The sequence below is a fragment of the Notothenia coriiceps genome, unplaced genomic scaffold (genome assembly GCF_000735185.1).
Source record: "Notothenia coriiceps isolate Sejong01 unplaced genomic scaffold, NC01 NC01_scaffold00037250, whole genome shotgun sequence".
NCBI lineage: Eukaryota > Metazoa > Chordata > Actinopteri > Perciformes > Nototheniidae > Notothenia > Notothenia coriiceps.
Window position 1 is genome coordinate 13990168 of NW_011369951.1, and position 27974 is coordinate 14018141.

The 27974-nt window shown below is 39.5% G+C and overlaps 1 protein-coding gene across 3 annotated transcripts; it reads right to left on the bottom strand.

Moving 5' to 3' along the window:
• Window positions 1–11015: 11015 nt before the first annotated feature.
• Window positions 11016–27649, bottom strand: zfand3 (zinc finger, AN1-type domain 3). 3 transcript variants are annotated; one of them, XM_010796397.1, is made up of 6 exons: window positions 27289–27649; window positions 20057–20097; window positions 19396–19581; window positions 18089–18154; window positions 15689–15895; window positions 11016–13088 (listed from the first exon to the last, which is right to left on the bottom strand). In XM_010796397.1, the coding sequence occupies exons 1-6, from the start codon at window positions 27369–27371 to the stop codon at window positions 12934–12936; spliced, it is 738 nt and encodes a 245-aa protein (XP_010794699.1). In that variant the 5' UTR covers window positions 27372–27649; the 3' UTR covers window positions 11016–12933. The 3 variants fall into 3 exon arrangements, with proteins under 3 accessions (XP_010794699.1, XP_010794698.1, XP_010794697.1); XM_010796396.1 differs by having other exon boundaries at window positions 18089–18151; window positions 19384–19581; XM_010796395.1 differs by having other exon boundaries at window positions 19384–19581.
• Window positions 27650–27974: the final 325 nt, after the last annotated feature.

Below are 27974 nucleotides of genomic sequence, written 5' to 3' on the forward strand. Positions count from 1 at the left end.
GATATACAGTGAGAACAGCCTGCTCACACACATCCTGAGATCCACACACACACAAACTGCCTTCTCTGTGAAACCCGACCTGGATTGAGTTGTCCCATATCAGTGATCACTCTGGATAAATAAATGTTGCTTTACCACTTCCTCCCGACTTAATCGTGTCTCCACACACACACACACACACACACACACACACACACACACACACACACACACACACACACACACACACACACACACACACACACACACACACACACACTACAGGCCTCAGCAAATTGTTAGCACCCACTGCCTGTAATGTGATATTACAACAATTAGCAATTAGACATTATACAACACTGGTACATTGAATTTATGTTTCTGTCTACGCCTTTTGCAGATGCGATGGTGCTGGGTGTCATTGGGAGATTGTATCACTGCCTGGGTAATGGAATCGGGGAGGGAGGTTGGAGGGTCTGAGAGATTGTGTTGTCAGGGCTTCCTGACAGACGAGCAAAGCTTTCCGCTGCAGACCTTTACACCCTCTCCCCCCCCACCACCCCCCCGACTCCAGCTCCCTCTGTTCACTTATAATTTAATGAGCTTTATTAGTATTAAAGTTCACAAACAATATTGCCAAGGCAATTACATGCAATTGACATATCATTTGAATAATGATTAGAACTTCTCAGAGTGCACGCTTGTGGATTTTTGTGTGCAAGTAAGAGCAATTAAAGAAAAAATAAAACTATATAATAATTACAGCAACGCCATAGCTCATGAGGAAGAAAATAAATGAACAAATAAGGGGAATGAGGGAAACTGGAGCCGTTTCATATGTTGTTAAAATGGTTTTCTCATAGAAAATAGAAAATATAATATTCAGAATAGACAAAAGCAACTTTCTTGGGGCAGCCAGGTTTGTTTTAGTCTATAATAAGATTGTGTTTAATTAATCTCTTGGGTTTTTATATCAGTTTAAATTGGTTCCACTGGTCATGTATTCTGCTCAATGTGGGACATGAAGATACATAGCACTGAAGTTTGCGATGATTCATTGTTGATCGATTGTGCTTATCTTTGCTTATAATTTGAATGGGGCAGTGTGTATGAGGCTTGTTAGTGGAGGTGGACTCAGGTTAAAATATAACTGTCACTGGAAAATAAACATTTGCAAACAAAGAAAATGTGTTCATGTATAAGAACAGCAGATAATGATCTGAACTTCGTCTAATTAATAAACCAAACTTTCCCTATAAGGGTCAAAAATCAATGTTTAATTTCACTGACTACATCATCTCATACCTTTATCGTGCAACAAGCAGCTGTTTTCAGGAAAATAAAAGCTATGACAGATCCCCGGATATTACTTGATCAGCAAAAAATGGCAGACAGACACAGTTTCTAACTTTCTTGTGAATATAATTGAAGAGTTAGCAGCTAAAGAGAAATATTTCCCCCAGGAGTCAGTAGAGACCAAAAGCAGAGTTGAAAGATGGCAGATATTTGTCATACATTTGTTATTTGGACAGAAACATAACTCGAAATGAGTGATGATGTTAGTCTTTAGCAGCTTGTTATGTATACAAACAAATGATTGCTAACACATTTGCCCATCCAACTTCTTTTTGTTGTGTTCATTACTTGTTAATGTTGCTCCCAAGTTGCCAAGAAAATCGTTATTGGATGTTTAAATCACAGAACACTCCCAATTCATTCATTATTTGGGCCATCCACATCAGACTTCCAAAATAGCCCGGAGTGTAATCTGCAGTGAAACCGATTGTCAGAGGCATAATGCCAACGCATATTATTATGATCGAGGGTCATGAATGTTACCTGCTGAGCAAGGCTGAGTAATTTCTGGTGATTACAGGGGTGTTATTATTTCTGACTCTCAATCATTCTTGAATACTTATGCGGGCAGCTGATAGCAGAACAATATGTCAAAGACAATACTTGTTGTGTTTGATCAGCTTTAATGAAAAACAAAACAAAGATGTTACAAAGTGTAATACAAAAGGACGGCTTCTTGGACACAGACAAGCAATTTGTGAGCCATGTTTATTAGTTTTCATTATCAAAAAGGATTAGACTTGGAGTTGCTCAAAAGCTTGATATTGGTGGCCAAAAATACCAAAGTGGGGTGGATGAAAAGCCGAGAAAAGAGCAGTTCTGCTCTCACATTTATATGGTTTGGACATGGTCTTAAAAACACTCTGTGGTTGTCTCTCTTTCTGTCCTATAAAGTTGCAAGATCAGCAGCAGATAAGGAGAGAAGTGTGTGAGAGAGATTATGGTGAATATGAAAGGTCAAAGAGGGTAAAGTGTGTGTGTGAGTGTGGCGTGAAATACAGAGCTTTAGAATATTATTTAATATGCAAGATTATTAGTGGCCAAATGTTCCCTAGTACAGGATGATGGGTTTCATACTGTGACGTGTTTGAGACAGAGGAAAAGGTTATGGATGTATATGTTCGTCATGGTGTCTTTGTATGCATTGTACTGCATTATGTGGCATAGTTTTGTCGGATGTCTTTTATAATCTGGGTTTAATGGAAAGAAAATGCTGCCTCTATTGATGGTAGCTTGGCTATTTGAAAATGGCTGTTTTGTGCGGGAAGCCCCGTGTCACACTAGTGATGATTTTCTCTGACCAGTCGGTGATCTGAGTGTTTTGTCCCCAAAGTTTATTATCATCTCAGTATGGAGTTCATTAAAAAAACAGGAACAATCTGGATCACTCAGGTTGACTGGAAATAGTGGCACTTAAGCTGATGTGATCTGTACCATAGAGTGGAAATGTGACAATACAGGGCATGAACACACACGTCCAAACACACGTCCAAACACACGCACTCCATGGGGTTTACCCTAGGTTATCTGAGATCTTATTTCAGGAGATGGCCCTCTGCTTGGATTGGTGTCCCACTTGGGAGAGAGAGAGTGTGTGTGTGTGTGTGTGTGTGTGTGTGTGTGTGTGTGTGTGTGTGTGTGTGTGTGTGTCTCTAAAGGTGAGGTGGTGGGAAATGGAAGTCTTTTAGATGGAGCTGATACTGAAGGACTCTTGACATGGTGTGTGTGTGTGTGTGTGTGTGTGTGTGTGTGTGTGTGTGTGTGTGTGTGTGTGTGTGTGTGTGTGTGTGTGTGTGTGTGTGTGTGTGTGTGTGTGTGTGTGTGTGTGTGTGTGTGTGTGTGTGTGTGTGTGTGTGCAAAATTGCGTGAGTTTATCCACTTCTTTCATTCAGCTCTTGCCATGCTTCTTCTATCTAAAGAGGGAGTAAAAGTAGGAAAGCCACTCTGTTGTGTGCATTGTCAAAGTACACCAATTCACAAGAGCTTAATTTGTCTTTTTTTCCAGCTGGAACCCTCTCACAGATCACACAGCACAAATACAAAGCTGTGATCCTTGTGACTGGACATGAACCAACAAAATGCCAACGGCGCAATAATTGGTACTGTTCTCCTAGTATTCATATTTGAATTTAAGTGTAATCAAAAGTAACCACAAGCGTTAAAATCAAGTTATGGACTTGATGAAAGGTAAGATATGGATTGTGGTGTGCTTGACATTTTTTGGGAAAGGATCACAAGAAAAGTCTCAGAAGGGACTGTATAATATTGTAATATAATAAGGATTTCATTTGGTACAGACGTATTTTTGCAGCTGTGTTTTTTTAGGCATGCAATACTCCACTAGTGGGGTTACTCAGGACTTACAGTAACTAAGCTATAGGTATTTTGAAGCCATTAAACACCAGCTGTGCTCAAAGGAACACAAAGCAAAACACCTTGTGAGACTGAACATAAATGATGGGGAAAGTATGCAGGGATTTCACTAAATGGTTTTGTAGACGTTCTAAAGCAGATCACTTCAACTTGCCAGTCTACTGCAAAAGAAACATGTTCCCTTAACTGCAGCCCATTGGCCAAACAGTCCCTGGCTGGTTCTGATTGGATCAACACTACACAGAAAGTAATGAGGGATCTTCAACAGGAGTAAATACTCAGAATAAAATGTAGAAATATAGTCAAACTCTCACTAGTAGGAAATTAAAGTACATAAAGTCAGATGAAGCCCAGTACAGTCAGCGTGAGACGGAAAGTGTTTACATGGCTACAAGAGGGACACTTTCGGCCGTAAGCATCCAATGAATAAATGATGTCACCGTGCTGATGTAAAATGGCTGTCCTTACGATATTGGATACGTGTTTTTAGCACTTAAAAAAGCACATTTAAACAGTTTCTATAACTGGAGTCAGGGTATTGTTTCTTTCACTAAGCACATAAAGTGACTGAGTAACATTATCCGTTCTTTCAGCAGCTGTTCTTAAGGACTGGCCTCCCAAGCTGCTGCTACCTTTACTGACTGGTGTGCAGCAGTGTTTACTCTGAATCAAATATGTATGAAAATTATCCTAATAGCAATGGTAAACAAAGTATTCCTTTAAGTTCACTGTTGCAGCTTGTGATTTGCATATAACACAAATGGGGTGAAGCCTGCGAGCTAGTTCAGGCAGTCAACGAGCACCAATGATATATTTACAAGTGACGCACCTCGCCGCTCTTACAACCAACCAAACACATTCTCCTAAGTCTACTGCTCCATTTAAACGGCCAGATCTGCCTGCCTCTGCCTCGCTATTGCTGCAGCTGCTGCTAGATAGTTATCTAATCATCACGCAATGTTCTATGTAAATCTGTGGAGTGATGAGGCCCGAGACTAAATGCCAAACTCAAACTATATGCTGCTTCTAATAAACATATCAAAGAAACACGTGAGTTGTCTGACTGAAATCTCAGATGTAAGCTAATACCGACTGCACAGTATCTCCATAAAACATTTACCCATAACTGCCAACCACTTACTAAATGGAAAACAAACTAAAAAAGTATTGAATGCACACGTCTTCCATTAGATGAAGTCCAACTTTTTTTACCATCTTCACAAAGTTAAATATTTGTTTAAATATCAAAAATGTAATCTCCCACATAATGAGTAAGTTTAATAAATAGGATATAGGAACATTGATGAATCTGTAATGTACCACTGATACATGTAATATGCATGGTAAGAAATGCAAAATACATGTCAAGCGTTTATATGATCAATCATTCATGATGTATTACAATTTGTTGTTGAAACAAGTCTTAAAGCATTGTTATTAACAACAAGTAATTACATTTTGTGAATAAATGTAGCCTGCTTGGTGTAAACTAAACCCTTACTGTATGTTACGTATGAGCCATTGCATATGTTTGGGTTCTTCAAATAAACTAATGAGACAATAACATGTTTGCTGCTCCTCACGTTTACTACACAGTAACAATGTCCAGATCTAACACATGAACACATCCTTATTAAATACAAATTGTCTGATGAATATGAGCGAAAGAAGAAGATAGAGAAACAGTTGTATTATGAGATTCAGTTCATTGATATTCATACTCATATTTGTTTGAGTTATTTTGAGACAAACACAAACAGCCAGTTATCCCAGTCAGTTGGAGATGTTACTTTAACGAGGCTGTGACTCTGCCACCACATTTCCACTTTGAAAGTCTGTCATGCTCTTTGAGGATGTGAATGATGTCTGTGGTTTTGGGATCTACAAACAGCATGATGGCTGTGTCCTGCCGGTGTCAGAGTGTTTACTGAATACCAAACCAACATAGCTTAACATGAGGCAGCAATTAAGCTTCAAAAACAAATGTGTCCTTCTTTATGGCAACAGAAAGAACACTGGTGTTCATGAAGTTATGAAAAATGTTTTCTAATGATAGATATCCTACGACTGATAATGCTTTGTTCTGCATTATGAAGATTTAAAGCCACGATTATTGTTCCCTAACACATGATTACAACCTACTAAATTGGTATAATTAACACAATGGGCTTCATATTGGATGTTTCCAAAACCTTTAAACAGTCAATTAAGTTTTAATAGAGGGAAGAAGAGTACTTTTTTATAATACATTTGCATAATGAAAACTAGATTGTGCTATGCTAACGCTTGTGATGATAGCATGAGCTGCAGCTGACAAATTACGATTTTAACACAAGCGCACAGTTCATAACAATTAAGCTGTTCTTCTGTATTGGGGATTGTTTATGGTCCAGTGTGTAGGGTTTAATGGCATCTAGCAGTAATGTAAGCCATTTGATACTGGTCCCCAAGGGGAAAAAAGCAATAGGTTTATCTCTTCCTTTGTTCGAGGTGCAATAAAGGCACGCCAAGTGCACTGAACTTTGACTTGACTGCAACGCTTAGCAACACTTCATCACGGCTGCGATTACAATGGTTTGATTTGAACAATTACTTCTTTTTTTTTTACTTAGTTGTTTGTTTTAACTGTTGTGATTAACGTCCCCAGTCTTCTTCTATGTTGTGTTTTTGCCCTCTACCGTAACCCAATCCCCTTGAGAGACAATAAAGATGAACTGAACTGATTGCTACTGAACTGAATATCCCTCCGCTCACCCCGCTCGACTCTGTGTCAGAGAATATAAAGTGGCCTTCATGTAACGTAAACACACAAAGGCTATGTCGAGACCTATTATTTGGTTTGTCAATTATGGGCTACTATAGAAAATCAGTGTGGAAGAGGACTCTATCTCTATATGTGAATAATGCTTAGTTTCAGCTGATAATATGCTATTGAAAACTTGTGAATACGGTATTGTATTTATGCAATGAGATTAGGCTAAATCCTAAACAATGGACCTTTAAATGCATTTTTTCAAAGGAAGCACTGCATCTAAAAATATTGGAGGACTTGGGAAAAAAAATGTTGCTTTCAATGGTCAAAATGTGTCAAAGAGAGGCAAGGTTGTCCTTACTTTTAGCCATGGGTCATTGGGTCAAGCTTCAAAAAGTCTTGATAGATTTCATACAGCACTAAGGCTAGCACCACCAAAAGAGATCATACAGCTGTTTTCAGATGCTGAGTTGTCTTGAGTAAGCAAATGTAAGTGTAGAAAACCGTGCCCCTTTCATTTTGTAACTCTTTATGTAGTTTTTAATGAACAATGTATGAAGAGTCATATAGCACTTAATGTTTTTATATAGCAGTTTTAAACGTTCTTCTCATAAAATGTAAGAAAGTTGATAAAGGGGGTGTTTTGCATACAAAAAAGCCAATGTGGTGTTTTAAATCCACTGAAGCAAAAACTGCAGTATGTTTTTCTGCTTGTTTTGCTGCAGCTGTCAGAGCTGTTGCTTCAGTCCAAACTAGATTCAACTTTTTTTAACCTCTGGGTCTTGAAAACAGACCTAGCATACCAGCGACAGAAGAGCAGAACATCACACCAATGAGTAAGAAAGAGGAGAAAGCTAAGAGAGGACAGTTCCGAGATAAAGGTTAGGAAGACGAAGGATAAGTGAGAAAGACAGTTAAGGAGTGAGAGGCAGAGAGAAACAGAGAGAGAGAGAGAGAGAGAGAGAGAGAGAGAGAGAGAGAGAGAGAGAGAGAGAGAAACAGAGAGGAGAGGAGAGATCCATAAGCTGCCCAGTTTGGCTTCAGTTTAGAGAATTGAAAAACAGGAAATCAATAGTGGAGGCCACCCAGGCAGCCAAATAATGGAGGCTTTAGAGAGGCAAAAAGGAGAAGATGACCACACATTAATAAGGACAATGCTATTTGGGGGGGAATGAGACGCTTTGGAATGTGTGGTTTGGTTGTGGGATGAGAAATAGACAAAGAATGGGTTCTCTACAAATGTGCATGCAATGAAAACATCTTCACATTAAAAAAAGACTCATTACTTAGTGCAAGTAATTCAAACACAACAATGTAATGTTGTTTTCCTTTTGGCATCAAGTCATATAGCTCTAATGTGAAATCAATATGTGCAAGATTGAACTGAAGGAAATGTAAAGGAAAATGAAAAGGACAGAAAGACTTCACAGTATCTGCAACCTATCTATAAATGTCTGCAAAGTCTTGAACTATTTGAGTAAGTGTCTAATTTGACTAATATATAATGTTAGTTGTAATGAATGTGAAATTGCATGTGTGTATTGTTATAACATTGTGTGACACAGGGCATTCAATCAGGTAAATAAGAGCTGTGTGTACAATATATCTCTCTGTTTAATTGACACAAAGTCAAACCACAAAGGTATACACACCGCCGGTAACACTCAAGATAAAAGCTTTGAAACGTGCAACCCTCTCTGCTTGTATCCTTTACACTCCTCTCACTCTGTAATAGAGACCTCCCAATTTGTCAGTAATCCTTCATTCAAGTCTCACCCTTTCCGCTGGTTTACCAGTAATTGAAGAGAAGTGTGCAGTCAGCTTCCTCCTTAAAGGTCACATGGAAACAAAAAAAATGTCCGACTGACAGTAATGGCTACGTCGGGATTGGATCCTGCAAAGTCGCTGCTAATTTCCCCCTGAAGCTGACCAAATGTCAGCAGCACGCCTGTGAGAGGCTCCTGCAGCAGAGTGTCAGTAGTTAAAAGACAGTCAGGACTGGAGTCATTAGATATGGTATAACAGGGGATTATACCTTATGTGTCTCATAGAGTTACACTCAAAGAATATTAAATAATCTCAACACAGGATGCATGCTAATAACATGCATAAGGCATTGACTCTAAATAGGATGGAGTGATTATTTAATGATACAGTATACTAGTTAACATAGGAACTTGTACTTTCCCACTGTGAACAAATATGCAGTCCTCTTAAATAGTGAAAAGTGGAATTCAACCGCCTTTTACTTATATGGTATGTTCATGGCTTATTTCCAATTGTTGCCACATTTGAAGCAGAACAGTATTTGTTGTGTTTAGGTATTCGGTGTTTTGTGAAGATCTGAGGTTCTTGTAATCTATTTGCATCATCAATCATGGACATTGTCTGTGTATGAGTGGATGTACAGTAATGCATCTGATGTAATTACAAGGGCTCAATATATTAAATAACACTGATACATTTCACATGGGTTACACCAGCGCTGCCTGGAAATGTGTGTTTTGTGACACATGAGAATGAAACTGATCCTGTGATTACTTTGGACATTGTTACCTTCTATTGCATTTACTGTATATCAGAGATCAATCTCCACTAATGGATGGTTCAACATGGTGCAAAGTAGGAACTAACACGTCATAGCTTTCCTAACAAATGTTTACCCACTCTTGTACAGTAGAAGATGTAACAGTTATGACAGTGCGGAGAATCAAAGTGTCAAATAAAGCTACAGTGACGGTGTGTGTAACTGATCGAGGCAGTAAGAATGGCAGCTTCCTTGTTTGTTGAGCTGTAAGGAGATTACTTACCAACGGCCACAACATCTTGTCCTCGAAATCCCTCTCTAAAATAGGCAGCCTCCAGCCAATACAAATCTCAGCCTCCTTGATACCACCAAATCCGGCACTACTCCTCCCCCGGTGTCAGGATATAATCAAGACAACATAAAACACAATAGATTGGAGATACTGACAACCACAACAAAGAGACAGCTCTAAAAAGACTGAGGGGGATTTAAGAGATTAAAAGGAAAACCTTCCTGTATTTCAGCCGACCCAAAGGAAAAAGAAGGTTCATATACTCTTTCTAACTAACTGGGAGACAGTGCAAGTAAAGAAAACATTGATGGTTCATATAGAAATTATACGACTCAAGTCTATTTTTTCAAGATTTCTGGATCTATTTTTGGCCGATCGGTCTCAGGAGATGTCCGTGTGCATCTCAAATGACCCAAGGATGTGCAAAACCAGGGCTCAGAAGCTCTGGAGGAAAAATCGACATTGGATGTAAAACGAGCATTACACAAGGACACACAGGGCAGGTTTTAAGAGATCTAAAAGCTGTCTGTAACCCAGCAGGGCTCTTCAAAGTTTCAACCACCTTGACAGAGGAGAAACTTCTAAAACAACTTCTTCACATTTAGATGCTAACTTCCTTACTTTTCTCTCACTTTGAGCAAGGAGGAGGGTGAGAGATTACGCTCAGCCTGGCAGCCGGACAATTTCAGTGTTTGAAGCTCAGCGCAAGTTCAGGCAGGAAGACCTATCACTTCGTATTGCACGTCATGGCAATACTCGCTCCCTTCACTAAATGATAGGGAGCGCCACTCCTCAAGCTAAATTATCACTTCCCTCCATTCACAAGCCTAATTATCACACCTGTTAATCCCTCTATATATGCTCTCTCCTTTTCCATCAGCTGTCTTTCAGGTGTCAACGCGCAAGCAGCAGCAGGGCTTCGTCCCAGCTCCAGGTATATATATTCATCAGCTCCGCAGTCTTGCGGATTAAGCTACAGGCGGCGTTCCCCAGTTGGCTAGCGGTTTTAGCCGGCCACCCCGCAACCCGGACACGGAAGGAAATCAAGGCATCCGGCTCCACAAAGGCAAACTTGANCCTAACCACTTATCACCACCACCAGTGTCTAGACCCAGGGGGTTCATCGGAAACGGTTTTTTCCCTTCCCGAATGATATCCTACAAAACCTGGGCCTAATCGCCAAACACCATTTCATTCACTTGTTATAAACTGTCATCATTATGTTTCATTTATATAATGTGACCCGATAATAAACATGTATTTCATACATCACGTCTCTCCTGATTGAATTGAAGATGTCTTTTGATCATGGCTACACGCTTTCCTTTTCACAACATTAATTAGTGCAGCCGGCCCACAAGACTCTCTGCTGCCATGTGAAGCCTCTTCAGTTAAATGTCTCCATTAGCGAGCAAACATGATCACATGCAAACACACACCCAAACACTCTCAAACACATTTGTTAAAGTAAATGAGATTAGCTTTATAGCAGCCCTCTGTGAGCAGTAAACAGATGTCTACATTACTTTAAAACATCAGCAGGATGTTAAGACATGGCAGAGAGCCAGGATCATGTTGTAAGAAGACCGCTAACCAACCTTACGGCTTACACTCGCATCCATTGCATTTAACCAAAAAGTGTATAATCTGCTAAATCTAACAAAGTGGAAATATATAAATAAAACTTCTCTGCGAACAATCCATTACGTCAATAAGCACACAACAGGTGTTCACACTTTGTCTAATCCAGTTTATTCTTTTCAGTAAAATAAACTGTTGGAAAAGGGTAAGCATTAAGTAAAGCAATGGAAACAAAAATATAGAATTTTTCCACTTTCATCTTCCCATTTTATAACCACATTACAACCAGAAAGAAAAGCAGCTCTACACTTAAAAGTGAAAAGCAAAAAGGAGTTAAATAAGGTTTTCTTTAAAGATACAGAATATTCATTCATTATGCATTTTCTCTTCATCCCTTCCATAGTCCACCAGGAAAACATTTGGAAAGTCATTATTTGCTGATTTTAACTTTCAGTACTCTGCTCGCCCTATCCTCCTCCTCCTCCCTCTCTATAGCAAGAGAGAGGGGGGAGGAGGGGAGACGGAGCGGCTGAAATAAGGAGAAATAGAGCAATCAATAAGGGGCGAGATGAGAAAGTGAAAGGCAGGAGAAGGAGAACGCATGGGAGTTCATCATGCTGGCTGGAAATGAAAACATGGGGCATTGAAGTGCTGAAAACCCAAGAACAGTCTTTTATCAAATCCCCTTCAAAATGTGGATAATTGAAGACAATATTAGAAACCTGAACTACAATAACCATCACCCATCTTAAAACAGGAAGCTCTGAGTGACGCTCTGCCAGCTCAGCTTCAGCCCAAACTCAACGTGTACAGCAATCTTGCCCTCAATGTGAACCGCTGAGAACAAAAAACATAAAAGGTGTGTGTGTGTGTGTGTGTGTCTGTGTCTGTGTCTGTGTCTGTGTGTGTGTGTGTGTGTGTGTGTGTGTGTGTGTGTGTTTGGAAAGCTCTAAGATGTGTGGAAGTGTACAATGTAGACATTTCAGGTCCAGTCATGAATCATACGCACACTTTAATATAAGACATGCCCTGTAAATGTTGTCTTCCTGCTTGTTTGTACACAGCAGCACATGTAAACCTCATGTTGCTGGAAACAGAAGACATGTCCTTATGTAAGAGGGAGTAAAGAGAGAGAGAGACAAAAAGAGGAAGACAGAGGAAATCAAGCCTCGATAAATCACATCCGAGCATTGAACACAGATCCGTGTGCGATCTCAGGACACCAGCTCACTCCCACCACCGTCATGTGTTTGAGTCCATCTCATAACGCAAGTCCTGAATATTGGAGTTACCGACGCGGTGTCATCGTCCACAGAGAAGAAACGTTTCCAGAGTAATCTTAAACCAAACAAAAGGAGTAAAAAGGTGTCTGTAGGGGAAGGAGAGAGGGAGGCAAGTCAGTGAGGGGAGGGTTTAATATCCTGATAACCTGAGGTGGATGATTAACAGGTCTTTCTAAAGGATTATGGGTAGTGGACGGCCAGGGGGTAAGACACTGACTGAAACTGAGTCTGGCTTGCTTCACAAAGTCCATGCTTGGAGTACAAAGCAGCTCTGTCTGATTTTGAGGTAAAGAGCACAGCGCCATAGCAGAAGTGTACACAAAGGGTAACAATCCTTTTCTCCCCCTTCTTTTCATTCTTTGTTTTCATTTTTTGAGGTAAAGAGTATAGTTATATAGTATAGAAACTGGCTTCTGGGACAAACACCTGTGCAAAGCATTTGATATCTTCTCATCGTCCTTTTCTTCCTTCGTACTCTGCTCACACTTGAGTTTTCAGGAGTTGCAAAAAAAGTGAAGAAATGGTATGTTTCCTGTTGCTCTGTATTGTTCTGTCGTTTCTGGGTTTGGATTTTCCAAAAGGCGTCTTAGCAGCAGGGATATGATCAAGCAGAACACAAACGAGTGTGGGTAACAGGGGCAATTCATAAGAGCGAGCATAATTTAAAAGAAAAGTGTGGAGGTTTGTATCCAAAAAACCTGCAAAAATGTTGATAAACAAAAATGAGAAGAAAACTGAAATTTCAAATCAGATCCCTGTTGGTGCTAAGACACCGCCCGACCACGGAGACTCAGGAGCACTCCTCTCCGATGCGCTGGCAGGAGCGGCCCACCTTGCGGTCGAGCTTCACCATCTTCAGGACCGCCTCCTGGCGCCCCCGGCCCAGGTGGTCGAACAGACACTCGTGTTGCTCCGGGAGCCGGTGGAGCATACAGAAGACATAGCCTGCAGGGCGGGAAGGGGGGTAGGAGAGGGAGAGGGTTAATATGCTTAATGTCCATTTCCTTTAACTGCATTTTACTTACTGCAATAAACCCTATTTAATTTACATTATTTAATTTCATATTCTGTTCTTGTACATATCCCATATTCTATTAACTTTTAGCACTACTTTTTATTTTGTATTTTTGTATTTTATTATTTATGTTGTTGCAAACCTTTGAACCTTTGAATTGCTGAACGAGACACAGCATGCAGAATAGAGAGTAAGATATGTAGACAGTACATAAACCATGCATCTATACAAGAGTCTATTTATTTGAACATATTGAAAAAACTGTTGTTAATACAAAACGTTAAAAAACAACCCTGTAGATGCAAATACAGGTCGATTTTGCAAGTCTTTTTCAATAGCCACGGGCTGATAATATGTATTGCTTTCCAACCATTAAAGGTACTGTAACCAGACAAGACATATCGTTGATAGCCTCCTCTTTTGACTCAGTTCCACAAAGCAGAGTACCCTCATCTCTCTCATTGACTCCCTGTCTCTACTGTATCACTCTAAACAAAAGGCTCTGCCGCTGTAGGAGGCTCGTTAAGCTCACAGAAGCTCGTTAGCTTGCATCGTCTTAAATTCATTCATTAATACGCATAATAACACTGCTGGCACTCAATGAGCGGTGATTAAAAGCCCAGTATGACAGCTGGTTGCTATGCAATTAAAAAACGATGTCATTACAGCGCACACAAATGGAATGGAAAGTTGTTTAACATTTCATGGTTTAAAAATGAATGCTAGGCACGGTCATAAACCAAGTAAGGGGTGGGCAACAGTCGAAATCGGAACTTTTTGTTGTACTTTTTGTTGTACTTTTTGTACAGAAAAATGCTTTGATGACGAATAATGATGATTCTTAAAGCACTTTTTTTTAGCTGCCTGAAACTCATTTCCATTACAGCATTTGTCTCAGAAGTAACTGCCCCCACAGAAAAGAAACTTCCTTTCAAAAGGCACTGATAAGATATTTAGCACTCTTTAACTACAATATTTTCAAAAGTAAGGAAGAACAAACTGTGATTTTGTGGTTCCTCCATTAGGACTACTTATCAAACATTTAACACCATGGTCACTTCGGATGATTTATTTAACTGAACCAAGAATCCAGCCGAGTTGTAAAACATCAAGAGGAAATGTGGTGATCATTGGAATGGGCTTTATACCTAAACTTATGTGTGTTCAGTGAGCTTCAAGTTTCCAAAGTTTTATTGCATAAAATCCAAGCTGTGTTAAATATTTATTCTACCTAAGGTGAAAATGAAGAAAAGCAATTTCATAAAAGTAGCTTAAGAACACACACACACACACACACACACACACACACACACACACACACACACACACACACACACACACACACACACACACACACACACACACCTTTAAACAGTTATTGTAGGAAAAACATGAATTAATAAACGTGTTATGTAATTGAGTATGTGTTGTTGTTGTGTGATTACATTTAACGGTGATTGAATGATAACTTACTCAATTTACAATGCATTCAAAATACCACAGCTTAATATCCCATACTGGAGTCAGACAAGCAACAAAGTTTACTGGTTATTGAAAATGAATTGTAGGGTTTTTCTTATTTGAGGACCATTGCAAAATGAAAGAAATGGAAAACTGCCAGGCCAATGCAGACTTCTGGATGTCAGAGGAGAATCTGTATGATCTAATGAGCTTTTTAAGTCTTTGTGCCTTCGCTCTCTGACATACTTACAGTCAGAGAGGGATGAGTATTATAGTCACTGTGTAACAGCAGAAGTCACCGGCTGTGACAACATTGGATCAGATACTCCGCTCCATTTTTTCTCTCTCATTTATTATCTGAGAATCGTTCGTGCTTTCAACTCATTATCAGACCTTCTTGGCTTACGCTGAGAAACATTTTGCAGACCCATTAGCAAAGTAATCTGCAATTACCGCAATAGTCAGAAATCACTATAATTGCCACCATTTCCCCCTTCAGCGTGTAAAAAGCATGTTTTCATTTTTTCAGTATTGGGCTATTAAGGATGGATGGTGAATTAGGCAGCGCCTGGTGGAAAAAAAGGAAAGTCAATTTCCAATTTAGAAATGATTGCGTGGGTTTAAGCAGATGGTCTTTAAGAAGTGAAGAGTTGTGACTTTTTAAGTTCTTTGATTTGTATGCAAACAAGTTGATTAGCAAGCCAAGTATTGCTTTCAACTGCATTAGTGTTCGTGGTAATTGGCTTATGTTTTATGTGCTATTTGGAACATTCGGGCTTTCTGTAATGCTCCCCTAAGGCTGGCAAAGGCACTCTGGTCATCGATGTTTCCATCAACAGACAAACACATGCTCAGGTAGGAGATGCATTTCATTGCACTGGATGTAAAATGAACTAACCTATAACCAAATGAACTAACATCTTTCATGTATTTGAAACGAAATCAAAAACAATAATAGCTACCAAATGCTCTTGTGTGTGAGTGGGCCTGTGTATGGAAGTGTATATATCAGACCATGAGTTAATATACGTGTTATAAGCTATGTTTATACAGAGTTGTATCATCGTACCACAGCGACAGGAACCCAGCTCTTGCTGAACCAGCTCCAGTTTGGTTTGGCAGCGATGGCAACGTTTGCGGCTCCGCTGTTTGGAGCCACTGCGAGACGAGGTTGATGACGATGCAGACATAGATGACGATGAAGATTCCTCACCCTCTGGCACGTCCCCCACTCTTGCTCGCTTCTCGGGTGAAACATCGCTTTCTGACTCTGAGGCTAAGAGAATAAGAGAAAAACATGGCTGTTAGCTTCACGCGGAGCTCCATAACTGCAACTCTTAAATTATGTTTTGGATTAAGATTGGGCTGAAATGTGTCTACAATCCAAAAGTCTGTCACATCTCTGTATTCACTACTGATAGAGAAAGATGGTCTACTGAATATTTGTGTAACAATGGCAACAGAAAATATCTATCTCTGGCAGAATATACGCTGTAAGTAATGTGTTAGAAATTGACCGATTGATGTCACCCCAGCATTACCACGTGGCAGTGTTAATCGAAACAGCCAATTATGGTTTTCAGATTTAGACAAATAGATAGCTATGAAGAAATCTGTATTCTGTTGTGGAAAGATATAAAAGCATGTGAAGGTTAGTCGACCTCCAAGAGAAGGTTTGACATAATGAATCTAGCAATATACTTACAGCCAAAGCTTTTTAACCCCTTACCCATATAATAATCTTAAAAAGCATTAATCTCCTGTGTGTCCGGGATAGCAGCTTTTAACCAGAATTTAAAGAGAGAGACACTGACGACCTTCATAAATAGGCTCCAAAAACTTCAATTTAATATAAACTAGGAGAGAACAGATGTTGGCACGCTGGGGCAAAAACAAATCTTTATGTTAAATAAAAAGGTGCTTTGGAGATGAATGATTATCCTGCATTAAATTACATTCCACCTAGCACCTGAGACAGTCGTGTGGCGAGGTTCCACTGGTCGGCTGGAATTTAAACTCAGCGTTTCTCATCAATCCTGCAGACTTTTTCTCTGGCCCGGCCGAATGCTGATCAGCGCTCAATAAATCTCTGAGAACTAGGCCAAGCTGAGCAGCCAGATCCCCCCCCAGCCCCCCCCCATCGATCCCTGTATGTGTGAGAGCATGTGTGTCGGTACATGTGCGAGTGCGTGTTGTGCACTGCCTCCTGTTATCCTACTAAATCTCTGTGGCCAATTTACACCAGGGGAAATGTCAAGTAGTTTTTTTTGTGTGTGTGTGTGTGAAATATTTGAACTATAAACTGATTTAATAGTGTAATAGCTTGCACTAAGGTGTATGCAGGCTTTAAACTCAAATACCTTTAGATAGTCTCAGGCACATGGATGCGTGTGCTCACATGATCCGGCTGCATTAGACCGGGATCAGCATGTTCACACACCATCGCTGAGCTTTGCCTACTCTGCACTTGTCTTAAGGCATGTGCCAGTTTTTCACGTGTGTGAGTGCAGTAGGTTGTGTCACCCTAGGGTCAAAGCAAATCAAATAAATGTACACTAGAAGAAAGTGTGCAGTGTCTAAGGTTAGTTTAAAGAGGCTTTTGGGGCTTTTCCCTTTCCTGTAATATGTAATATAGGGCATGTAAATGGTCTGCAGAGGCTCAAATCCCCCCCCCCCCCGCTTGAAACGCCTCGATTGAACTCCTTCGCTTACATCCGCGACATAGTGACATGACTAAGTAATACGTGCGCTTCCATTGGCTAGCGCTCCAACACATTGTACGTGATAGGCTAAGGGGCGGGACATCTCTAATCACAACACAGCCGACCAGCTAACCAATCAGAGCAGACTGGGTTGATTTTCAGACAGAGGGTGAAAAGAGGTGCTGCAGAACAGGAAGTATGAGAAAAATATATATATTTTTGAACATTACAGCATGGAAACATGTCCCAGTAGAGGCACAAAATATGAACATTTAACCCTTTTTTATTTATTATTTCAGTTCAGCTCTCTGCATGCTCTATGTTTTAGCTCTCTCAGAAGTGTGTCATTGTGAGCTGGTTACTCTTAAACAATGAGAAATATTTCTTAAATGTTTGGAAAATGGACCTTATTGTGATGAAATGACAGTGACAACCATTGAGCTACATAGCTCCCATCTGTGTGACCTTCACAATTTTAATCTGTATTGTAAGTCTATTTTATATATGTACTGTATGTATATGTTTATATATTTGTAGCCAACATTTCCCCTAGTAAGCACTTGATTAGCTTTACACATTTTCACAGATACACTCTGTTGCGTCCCCAAATATCCTTCCCTCTGCTGTTTCCACTGGAAGTACAATTAACCTGGCTATTTGCGATCGATCCACTGGCGTTTATGCTAATGGTCCCCCAGTCCAATACCTTAAGTGAACATGGCAAGCAGGCAGTGAAAACACAATAATGGATGTTGTGCCGCGCCTACCTGACTCAAAGGAGCGTTTTTTTGGAGTGGAGAGTGAAGTGAAGACTGTGTCTGTGCTCGATGCTTCTGAGAGAGAGAGAAAAAGGGAGAAACGGAGAAATTATGTGAAGAGAAAATAGAAGAAAAGAGAGGACATAGGAACATTAGTTTCTTACTTGTAAGACTTTGTTGTAATTCATATCACAGGTGTACAATAATATAAAATGTGTTCTGGCTTTATTGATTTAGAACAAGGCAATAAATAACTCAACAATAAATCATCTAAAGAAACAGATTAAATTGCAAACTGCATAAAAGTCCTGAAAATTCAAACTGGAACCACGAACACCAAAAATAGAAGCAAAACAACGGTATACAAACATGATATCTCTGACTGCCACTGATTGACAGATTAAGTTGAGTTGTTAGGTTACTCTAAAAAAAGGGACACAGTTTATAATTGTTACAGCCAGAGGACAGAAATGCTTTGAGAGTCTTCTGTTGGTTGCCTGGATATTTTCTTATTGATTTCCACACGGTAAAAAAACATGACTGGGTTGTGTGAAATCCTTAATAATCCCGTGAGCAATTTTTTTTTGTTGTTGACGCTTTTTTACAGAGAATGTGATAGATATCTGTCAAGGACAGACACAGTTTGAATGTTATCAGATTAAAACAAGCAGAGGGACAGCTGACCTATTATTTAATAGAGTTTAACTTGAAAAAAGAATAAACACAAATTAATGTGTGAAAATTAATTATAATGAAGGTCTTTTTCCTAGCAAAAAATCAGCGACAATCACCTACTTTGTAAAAAGCCCCTGCTGTAACAGCCCTGTTAGTGTGGGCACATTATTTCAGTAAATTTATTTGGTAGCCACTTTATTGTCCTGTCCTGGAACGGCCTCCACAAATAACCTTGTCATTGTACAGCAATGACCGATGAACTGGCAATTGCAGGTGTCCTCTTAAAACCTTCACTTCTGAATGGATACCCTTTCCTATCATTCTCTCTATCTGTGCCATGAGGACAAATATAGCCGGAGCAGGGGCACTGCAGCTGCTGCTCGTAGAAACTGGTAGTTACACAGAAAGGTGCCCTGGACTGAAGCTACACTACTCTACTGCTTTGACCTTTAAAATGAAAGAATGTACATTAAAACACACTTCTAACTGTGGACGCAATTACAAACCAGAGAGATCGCATGACATGGACCTACAGTTCTACAGGAGTCCATCATTTAAAAGAAAAATGGAGGCCAAGATGCCCTTGTCCTAAACAATTTCAAAGACACATTTTATTCCTGTCAGATTACCTTCTGTCTTACCGTCCTGAGCGGGTAGAGATGGCGCTCCCGTCTCCTCTGGCGACGGGTCCTCTGATGCTTTTGGCATCGACATCAGTGTCTGACTAATGTTGCTGTTTGGTTCGTTACAGAAGACGTCTGCTTGGCTACTGGAGCTTGAGGAGGCCTTTGGGGCACAATCATTGTCTGGCTGTTTCTTCTGAATGTCTGTGAAAAAAAATCAAATGATAAGACATTTGTATGCCTCTCTGAAACATTTTTGAGTGCATCCATCAGATATGGGGTGTGGATTGTTTATTTATTTGTGCAGCAGATCAATGAAGTGTGGCATATGGGGAACTCGGGGGCACCTTTCAATTTCATTTCAATATTCTTATTTAAATGGACATAGTTTTCTACTTATATTGCAGTTTGTGATTTAGTAATAGAATGAACTATAGCAAACTGAGTAAGACGGGACAAAATATTCTGATGTGACTTGAGCTAAGACCGACATGAAAATGTTTCAAAGAGTATTGAATTAGTTAGAACATAACACTCCACTTTCTCTCTCAGACTTTCTCCACTTTTCAAGGTCTTTTGGGAACATCTACAGTGGAAAACGTTGTCGACCCCGTCCACGGCACACACATTAGACACAGAATAAGGCGACCAAACAAGCAAACAGAAAAGAAGTACATACCTGAAAAGCATTTTGAGCAGAGATTCTTATTTTTGCTCGACCTGAGAAAAAGAGCAGAGGGGAAAACAAATGTGTTAATCACAAAGTTTGAATAAGATTTCCCAAAAACTTCAGAGCAGGATGCAAAAAAAATGCATTATGCCTTCTGCTGGTAGGTATCCACGCAGCAAGAGTAACATGTTTCAACTTTGAGGCTCAGACATCATTTTTTATTCGGGATCTTGGAAGGGAAATCCAAGATGAAGGGTGGTGATCCAGGCTAGTGTTAAATTATTCACTGAATCCAAAGCTGCCATGCTGTATGAGATTGTCATGGTCTAAGCAGCTACTGGCTTAAAGGCTACATTAGCTAAGGTATGACTTTTCTGCAAATCTTATACCAAACAGGAAAATGAAATAAAAAAAACTCAGTTTACATATTAAACACTATACAGTTATTTCTCCGTTTTCTAAGTTGTACGCAGTGAACACAGTTATTACAGATTAGATATACAGCCATCACTTTGAACCAAATTCAAGCACCTTTCAATATTAACATTCAATCAGATGAGTCTCATTGTTTGTTCAAACAGGCTCACAAATGCTTTCTCTAAATGTGAGTCATAGTAAACTAGTGTTTAGTGAAGAATGACTAGCATTGACATTTTATAGCAGGAATATAGTGTACGTATATTTATCAGGTTGCAAAAACACCACCCATGAACCTATAATCACTACGTCTGTGGTGTGTTTGCTGGTAGGTAAGTGAAGCAGGTTTGCTAACAAACATGATAAACCAGAGCTTTGCGTTTGAACTTTTCAAAACAAAGACTCATTGGAGACCATGTTTTCTCGACTCGTTGTGCCCCTGCTTATAACCTTAGAATGAGTTGAATTAAAATCACATGTTTCTGCATGTTTTACTGTAGTATAGGAATTAGTAGTAGTGAATATACTGTCTACAATAAGTCAACAGTTATCGGTAATATTAAGAATATTCGGTTGTCTCTGTATAATAGGCAATGATTTTTCTATGCTCTTAAAGGTCCCATGTCATGGCCATTTCCACTGATCATAATTCCATTGTTGAGGTCTACTAGAATAGATTGGTTTCTCATACAGCATCTCTGTAAACTACGTGTATTCACTGAATTTCACTCTCTGCCTTTAACGGCTCGTTGTAGCTCCAATAGCTCCAGCCCCCACCCTCCCTGTGAGCACAGTGTGCCGAGCCGTTAAAGGCAGAGAGTGAAATTCAGTGAATACACGTAGTTTACANAACACAGAAAATACCTCCCCAAAACGCCTCGTTGGAGATACATCACTGTCCATTGATTCTCCCTGGTAACTCATGATGTCATGCGTTACCCGGGACCAAATGGACCAATCCGTGGAGCCTTTACGTTACGTCCGCGGAGCCGTTACGTTAAGCCCCCGCTGATTGGTCCAAATTGACCAATCCACAGACTTCCTCATACACACACTCAGTGCAAGCAGCTCTGCTGATCTCTCCTCCCTGGCTGCAGGCTGATAACAGAAATTTGGGATCGCGGCAAAATTCTCTCTGCAGACCCATTCTCACAGCGTTTATCANGGGAGGTATTTTCTGTGTTAGAGTTTTACTCGCTACAGGGTGTACTTTGAGGGTTTGTGACTCTGCAGACCGTTTACATGCAGAAAAACCTTCATAACACACAAGGGGACGGGTAATAACCAGAAAAGCATGACATGGGACCTTTAAGACTTTTAAATCCAGACTAAAAACGTATCTTGTTGCAGCTGCATTTGAGTGAGCTGTTTATATCCACACAGCAGTATGGCTTTTATTCATGTATTCTATTCTATACCTGTTGTGTTTATTTTTATTATCTTTGCTTTTTAATGCCTGTTTTTAAATGCCATTTTATAATGTGTTTCTGCTGTATTTATTCTTAAATGTCTTTTATTTTAATTTGTGAAGCACTTTGAATTAGCGTGTGCTGAAAGGTGCTGCCTATACAATGTAGAGTAGCGTAGTGTCTGAAAATATCAGTATGGTGGGACAAGTTGGTTCAGTTTTGCAACAAAAATGTGTGGCTTTTCGCATGTGTGTTGGCTGATATGAAAACTGCTTAGCTGGTCTAAAGGAAGTAAATGCCCAAATTCCTTAACTTAGGATACCTTCCCCTTCCAATATATGGATTGAGATATTGTTTTGTATAAAATATGTTGTTATGGGACTGATCACTGAAGCCTTGCTGATTCCAGCAGCACAGCTCTATTACAGCAGATGGCTCTTTCTTCTGACAGGGCTCCTCTCTTTTCCTCTGCAGCCCTCGTCCTTACTGTCTGTGCATTGAGCGTGACGGTCGCTGCCATCAGTCACATTCTATTTATTTTGGGTGCTTCGTTGCACACCGTTGTCCTCATTTCTAAATGTAGGGTCAGCTGCAGCCAACCTGAGAGCTGTCTTTCACTCTGCCGGCGTGTGGTCTTGAGTATAAAAGAGAAAGTAGAAAGCAAGAAGAAAGGGTAGAATCACTCGATCAGGGAGGAAGTTGGTACTGAGTAAACAAAGTCATATCCTGTTGCCATCCTTAAAAATCAGACGTAATCAAATCACAGGTTAATTAACGAACCAAACGGGTGAGAAAGGATGAGGAAAGATACATGCAGGAAAGAAACTGCTGAGGGAAGTTTGCACAATCAGTGAATCTCAGAGTTGGCCCACTGCTGTTACTAATGATAATCTCTGATTGGAACATAAAGGAAGATGGGCTCCGTTGCCTTGGTGATGCAGTTGAGTGACAGGAAGGAGCATGGCTTGAGTGGGAGTTAAATATTTTTGAGGGAATTAAGTTCAACTAAATTCATCTGACATGAGCAGTAAAAGTACAAAATAACTTTAGAAGTACAGATATAAGTCTATTAAGAGAGCATTCACAGTCACTTGCTCGCCCACACACAGGGCTGACAGTGACAGATCTATGAAATAAAATAACAACCGTAGTGATCAGCTCTATTATATATTACAAGGGATGAACACATCAAGTAGTTTTGGCCCCTCAATAAAAAAGGCAGCACAAGTGAGTCCATCAAGGATGCAAAACAGCTAGATGTTGTAAATGAAAACCAATTCATTCAATACTAAGCAGTTTTGTTGTGAATAACAATGTCGGGCTTAGTAATAAACTAATTGATAAGGGAATTGCTTGACCAATCCATCAATTACCCACTGCCTTTGCCGTAAAGATCTTTGTTACTTTTCAGCGCCATACATATTCTGCACTAATGTGAAATCCTTACAATAGTTTGGCCCTGTATTAGTATGGATTTAAGAAATAAACATCTTTCTCATGTATCCAACACAGCACATTTCAAACAGGAGACACAGCACATTACAGAAAGTATATTTTGTCAATATCACGAGTGGATTTGTTAGCTTGAACAGAAAGTTATACAGAGATAACTAACCCTTTAAGATCTCTAGGCTATTGCCACCAATGCTATATTGTACATTATTAAACATAACTACTTTATGCCGAATTTTAATTATTTTAGCTTTATCTTAGATTTTGTAACCCCCGTATTGGCCAAAATCTAACAGTAGCAACAAACAGAAACTGTGTATTTAGCCATGGGAGTTGTTTGTTGTTGAATTGGTTCATGGAGGAGATTACAGCCCCATGTTTAATTTACTTTGTGGGACAAGTTCTAGGCAAGCTACACAGACACATACACAAAACTAACAGAGACCCAAACAGTCTACACCTGCTGGGAAAAGGAACATAACACTGATAACACTGAAAACTAGCACAAGCAGATCTTAAAGAACTAGGCTTCCCTCTGATACATATCATCCTATCTGCCAAAAAGAATCATCTTCACGTCCATCAAATAAGACATCTAAAAAAGGCATTTAATGAACTTGCTTTATGGTTCATTTTAAAAGCCACAATCTACAGGTTTTCCAAATGTGCTATAACCCACATTTTGAAAAAGCACTCTTCAGTAAGATCATCATTAAAAGAAAATTGCTGATTCCATAGTTAGAATCTAACTATGGAATCAGCAATTTTCTTTTAATGATGATCTTACTGAAGAGTGCTTTTTCAAAATGTGGGTTATAGCACATTTGGAAAACCTGTAGATTGNCTGCAGGCTGATAACAGAAATTTGGGATCGCGGCAAAATTCTCTCTGCAGACCCATTCTCACAGCGTTTATCAACCTTTTTCTTACTCAATATCAAGCCACACTTATTGTNTCCATCAAATAAGACATCTAAAAAAGGCATTTAATGAACTTGCTTTATGGTTCATTTTAAAAGCCACAATCTACAGGTTTTCCAAATGTGCTATAACCCACATTTTGAAAAAGCACTCTTCAGTAAGATCATCATTAAAAGAAAATTGCTGATTCCATAGTTAGAAAAAGTGAACGAAAGGGATACATAAACATGTCCTTTCCCTATCTTTTTTGCTTCCTCTCTTAAAGATCACTTTGAGACATTCAAGCCTTCTGTGCTAAGGGAGGAATAACAAAAAGGTAGAACAAGCATTAATCTCTTGCTAAATGTCAAATGCTATTATTGTCTATTAGCTACAGAGCACCAATCACAGACATACATGGTGTGCCTGAATGTGCCTCTTCAAACAAGTTTGAGGCGGAAAAAAACATGTAGAAGTCAAAAAGTCAGAAAGTGTGCCGGATGCTATAAAACAACCTGAAGGAAGTTGTTCATCAAATGTAGTCATACATCATGCTGACATGTCTTGAGCTTACAAAGCAACTCACAGGTGATCCCAGCCAATTCCCATTTTTACCCCGTCCTAAATCCAATGACATAACGTAATAGTCCTCTAGTCCTATGGGTGATCCAAGGACACACACACACACACTTTTTTAACCACAAAGCCTGAGAAGGAAAACATCTAACTTAGGAAATGGATTCCTAAACAAAATCCATCAAACCCATAACAGGGCTGCCCCATTTCAAAGGCCTATGCCTGCAGAAGTGTGAGAAATCTAACTTTCTTTTGCCCAAATTTGGCGGGCACCCCCTAAATTCCATATTCCATATTCCATTGTGATTTGTTATGAGACAGCCTCCTGTCAACTAATAAAGTCAGAACATATCATGTGACCACACATACTGTAACAACCAGAAATGTAAACAACATTATTTATCTAATGTCATTCAATGTTGGGTGTTTGCAGTGAGTTGTATACACCTTTGTGCAGTCCCGACTTACTAAACTGTGACAATCTATGAAAGTAAACTATGAAAATCTTAAATGTCAGGAGAGACACCTGACTGGCACCCCAAAAGGAAATCAATAAACCTACAAAAGTAAGTCAAACTGTCACAATACGTATAAGGAATGTGTTCAGGTGCTCATTAATTACTGGTAAATGTTTCACTTTGAGAGGATCATAGATGTGTTCCCATGGGTGCAACATACACACTGTATTGATATATTAAACATTAGCCTGGTACACTGTTTGACAATTCTTGTAGTTAAGAGACACAACTTGAACTGAATCTTTTACTCTTCAAACTTTGCCCAGGTTTCCAGGGTCAGTGTTGATCATAAACTTTTAAATGTTGAACTTTAATAATGTGTTGATGTATGACTGCAGCATAAGTACAGAAGGGGCAGTTTGGGCCTCATATCCTCTGGGTGGTAACTAAAAACTATTTACATTATCAGTAAGTCTGCAGATTATGTATTTAATTGATTAATTTCCTGGTCTTTTAACATTAATAGATTGAGAAAAAGTGGAAGTTATCTTCTCATGAAAATATCTTATCTTCAGTCCAAAACCCACTGATATTTAGAGATCAAGAAAAAAAGTGTTTTACATTTAGGAAAGTACAATCAATATACTTTTGCCATATTTGCCTAAACTTAAAATAATGAATATATAAAACAATGGCTGCACATACATGTTTTTCTCCAGATCAGCACATCTTTTAAGTCAATTTATCGGTCAAGGTTTTGTTTTTGGTTGCTATAGAGAAAATAAACACATACTCAGTAGAAAGCACCTCCAATGCCAATACAGAAGTGGACCTGTTTCTTATCATCAATGAGGGAGGTGCATTTTAGGATCAGGCTTGACTAAGATTCAGGCAACACTATAACTGATAGCAGCTCTGATAAATGAGGTTAACATTTTAATTTTAACAAATAATCTCTGACGCATAGTCTACAATGTGAGTGACACATCATTAACTAACAACTTAATTCAAACAACACTAAAAACAACTGCATGAGCATTTATTCTGCATGTGATGCGGTAAATGCTGGGTAAAAATAAATCAAAAGGACAGATAAGACTGATATTATATTAAGAACGGTAGTGAGAAACATTTTTATTATTAGTTTCAATACCACACATGTTACCTTCTGTCTACAATGTAGCAGTAGATTTGCTCAAAACGGTTGCAAATATTAGGGGAAATAATTAAAATGGCTTGTTGTAAATGTGAATGATGTTTGATAAAGATGAGCTAATAGAATATATTCACCCAAATATACTTTAAATACCAAGAGGGAAAGTACTCCTTATGTAATATATATATTTATTGAGTTACTATTATATCACAGCTAGATAATGTAGAGCTCATTTGAATAACTTTATACTGTTGCTGGATATTTTAAGCTATAAATATTTGAAGTGTATTTAATAATTGATTTACATTTCTATATTAGTTTATAATCTAAATAGTAACTAGTAATTTAGCTGTCAAGTAATGTACTGGAGTAAAAAGTACAGTATTGGCTTGTAAAGTGGAGTAGAGATTGAGAGTAGCATAAACGGAGAATACTCAGGTAAAGTACAAGTACGTCAAAATGGTACTATGTACAGTACTTAAGTGAATGTACTTTGTTGCTATCCACCACTGCCTGGTATCCACCCAGGTCCAGTTTATGGATTAACTGAGCTGTCTTCTGTGCTGTCTGCTTCATGTATTAACTTAATATCAGTGTATTAAACAGTGCATTAGCTTTGTCACACATGGCATATTACCTGAGGAGCTTATCCCACACCTAGCTTGCTTTCTACCTCTTTAGGGGAAGGTTACCGAGGCAGCTGGTGTTAGCAGCTAGCAGTTAATGCTACAAAACAATGGGGAGGGGGTAATAACAAGAAAAGCAGCTCATCCCTGTTTGAGCTGCTAATGCTAGTGGCTAGCGACTCTGCTAGCAGTTGACAGACGAAAAAAAGCATTTGCTAGAAAGACATTTGATGTGTATAGGTGCTTACCCCCAGAAACCACAGTGGCATCGCGGGGGAATCACGTTAACGTTACTCGGAGGCTTGCTGCCCTCGCGCCCCGTGTCCCCCATATCGGTCTTCCGCGTGAGGCTCTCCGCGTAGCAGGTGAATCCGGGGATGGAGTGAGGGCCTTTGCGTTCAGATCCCCCTGTCTTTGACACGTACAGAGGCAATACCCCGGCCAGATTGTCCTTCAGATATGTTCACTAGACGGGGAACGATTTGCCGACACGAGCGGCCACTGCCTCCGTTAGATTATAACAGTTTAAATAGACGGTGAAACATTGGAGTCGCCGAAGCCAACGACAGGCAGAGCCACCGGGGAATCCTGGGCCGATCAGCTGGAGTGAGGAGCGAACCACTGCCGGAGAGGGGGGCTGTGTCGGTAACTGCACAGTTAAAAGATAACTAACATGACAGAGATTAATAAAATAATACAGTTTAAATGATTTTAGATATTACACAGGGTTAAGTGGATCTTGGATTCCGTAAAGGTTTAATTATGATAATTACTTTAGCTAACTTGGTATGATCCGTACACAACTATCTTCCTACAACTAGAAAGCCCACAACTCCGTGGTACAGCATTCAGTAGTAGGCCTACTGTAAGCATAAGATCACATTTCTATTTGTAAGTACAAATAGAAATGTGATCTTATGCTTATACAATAGCA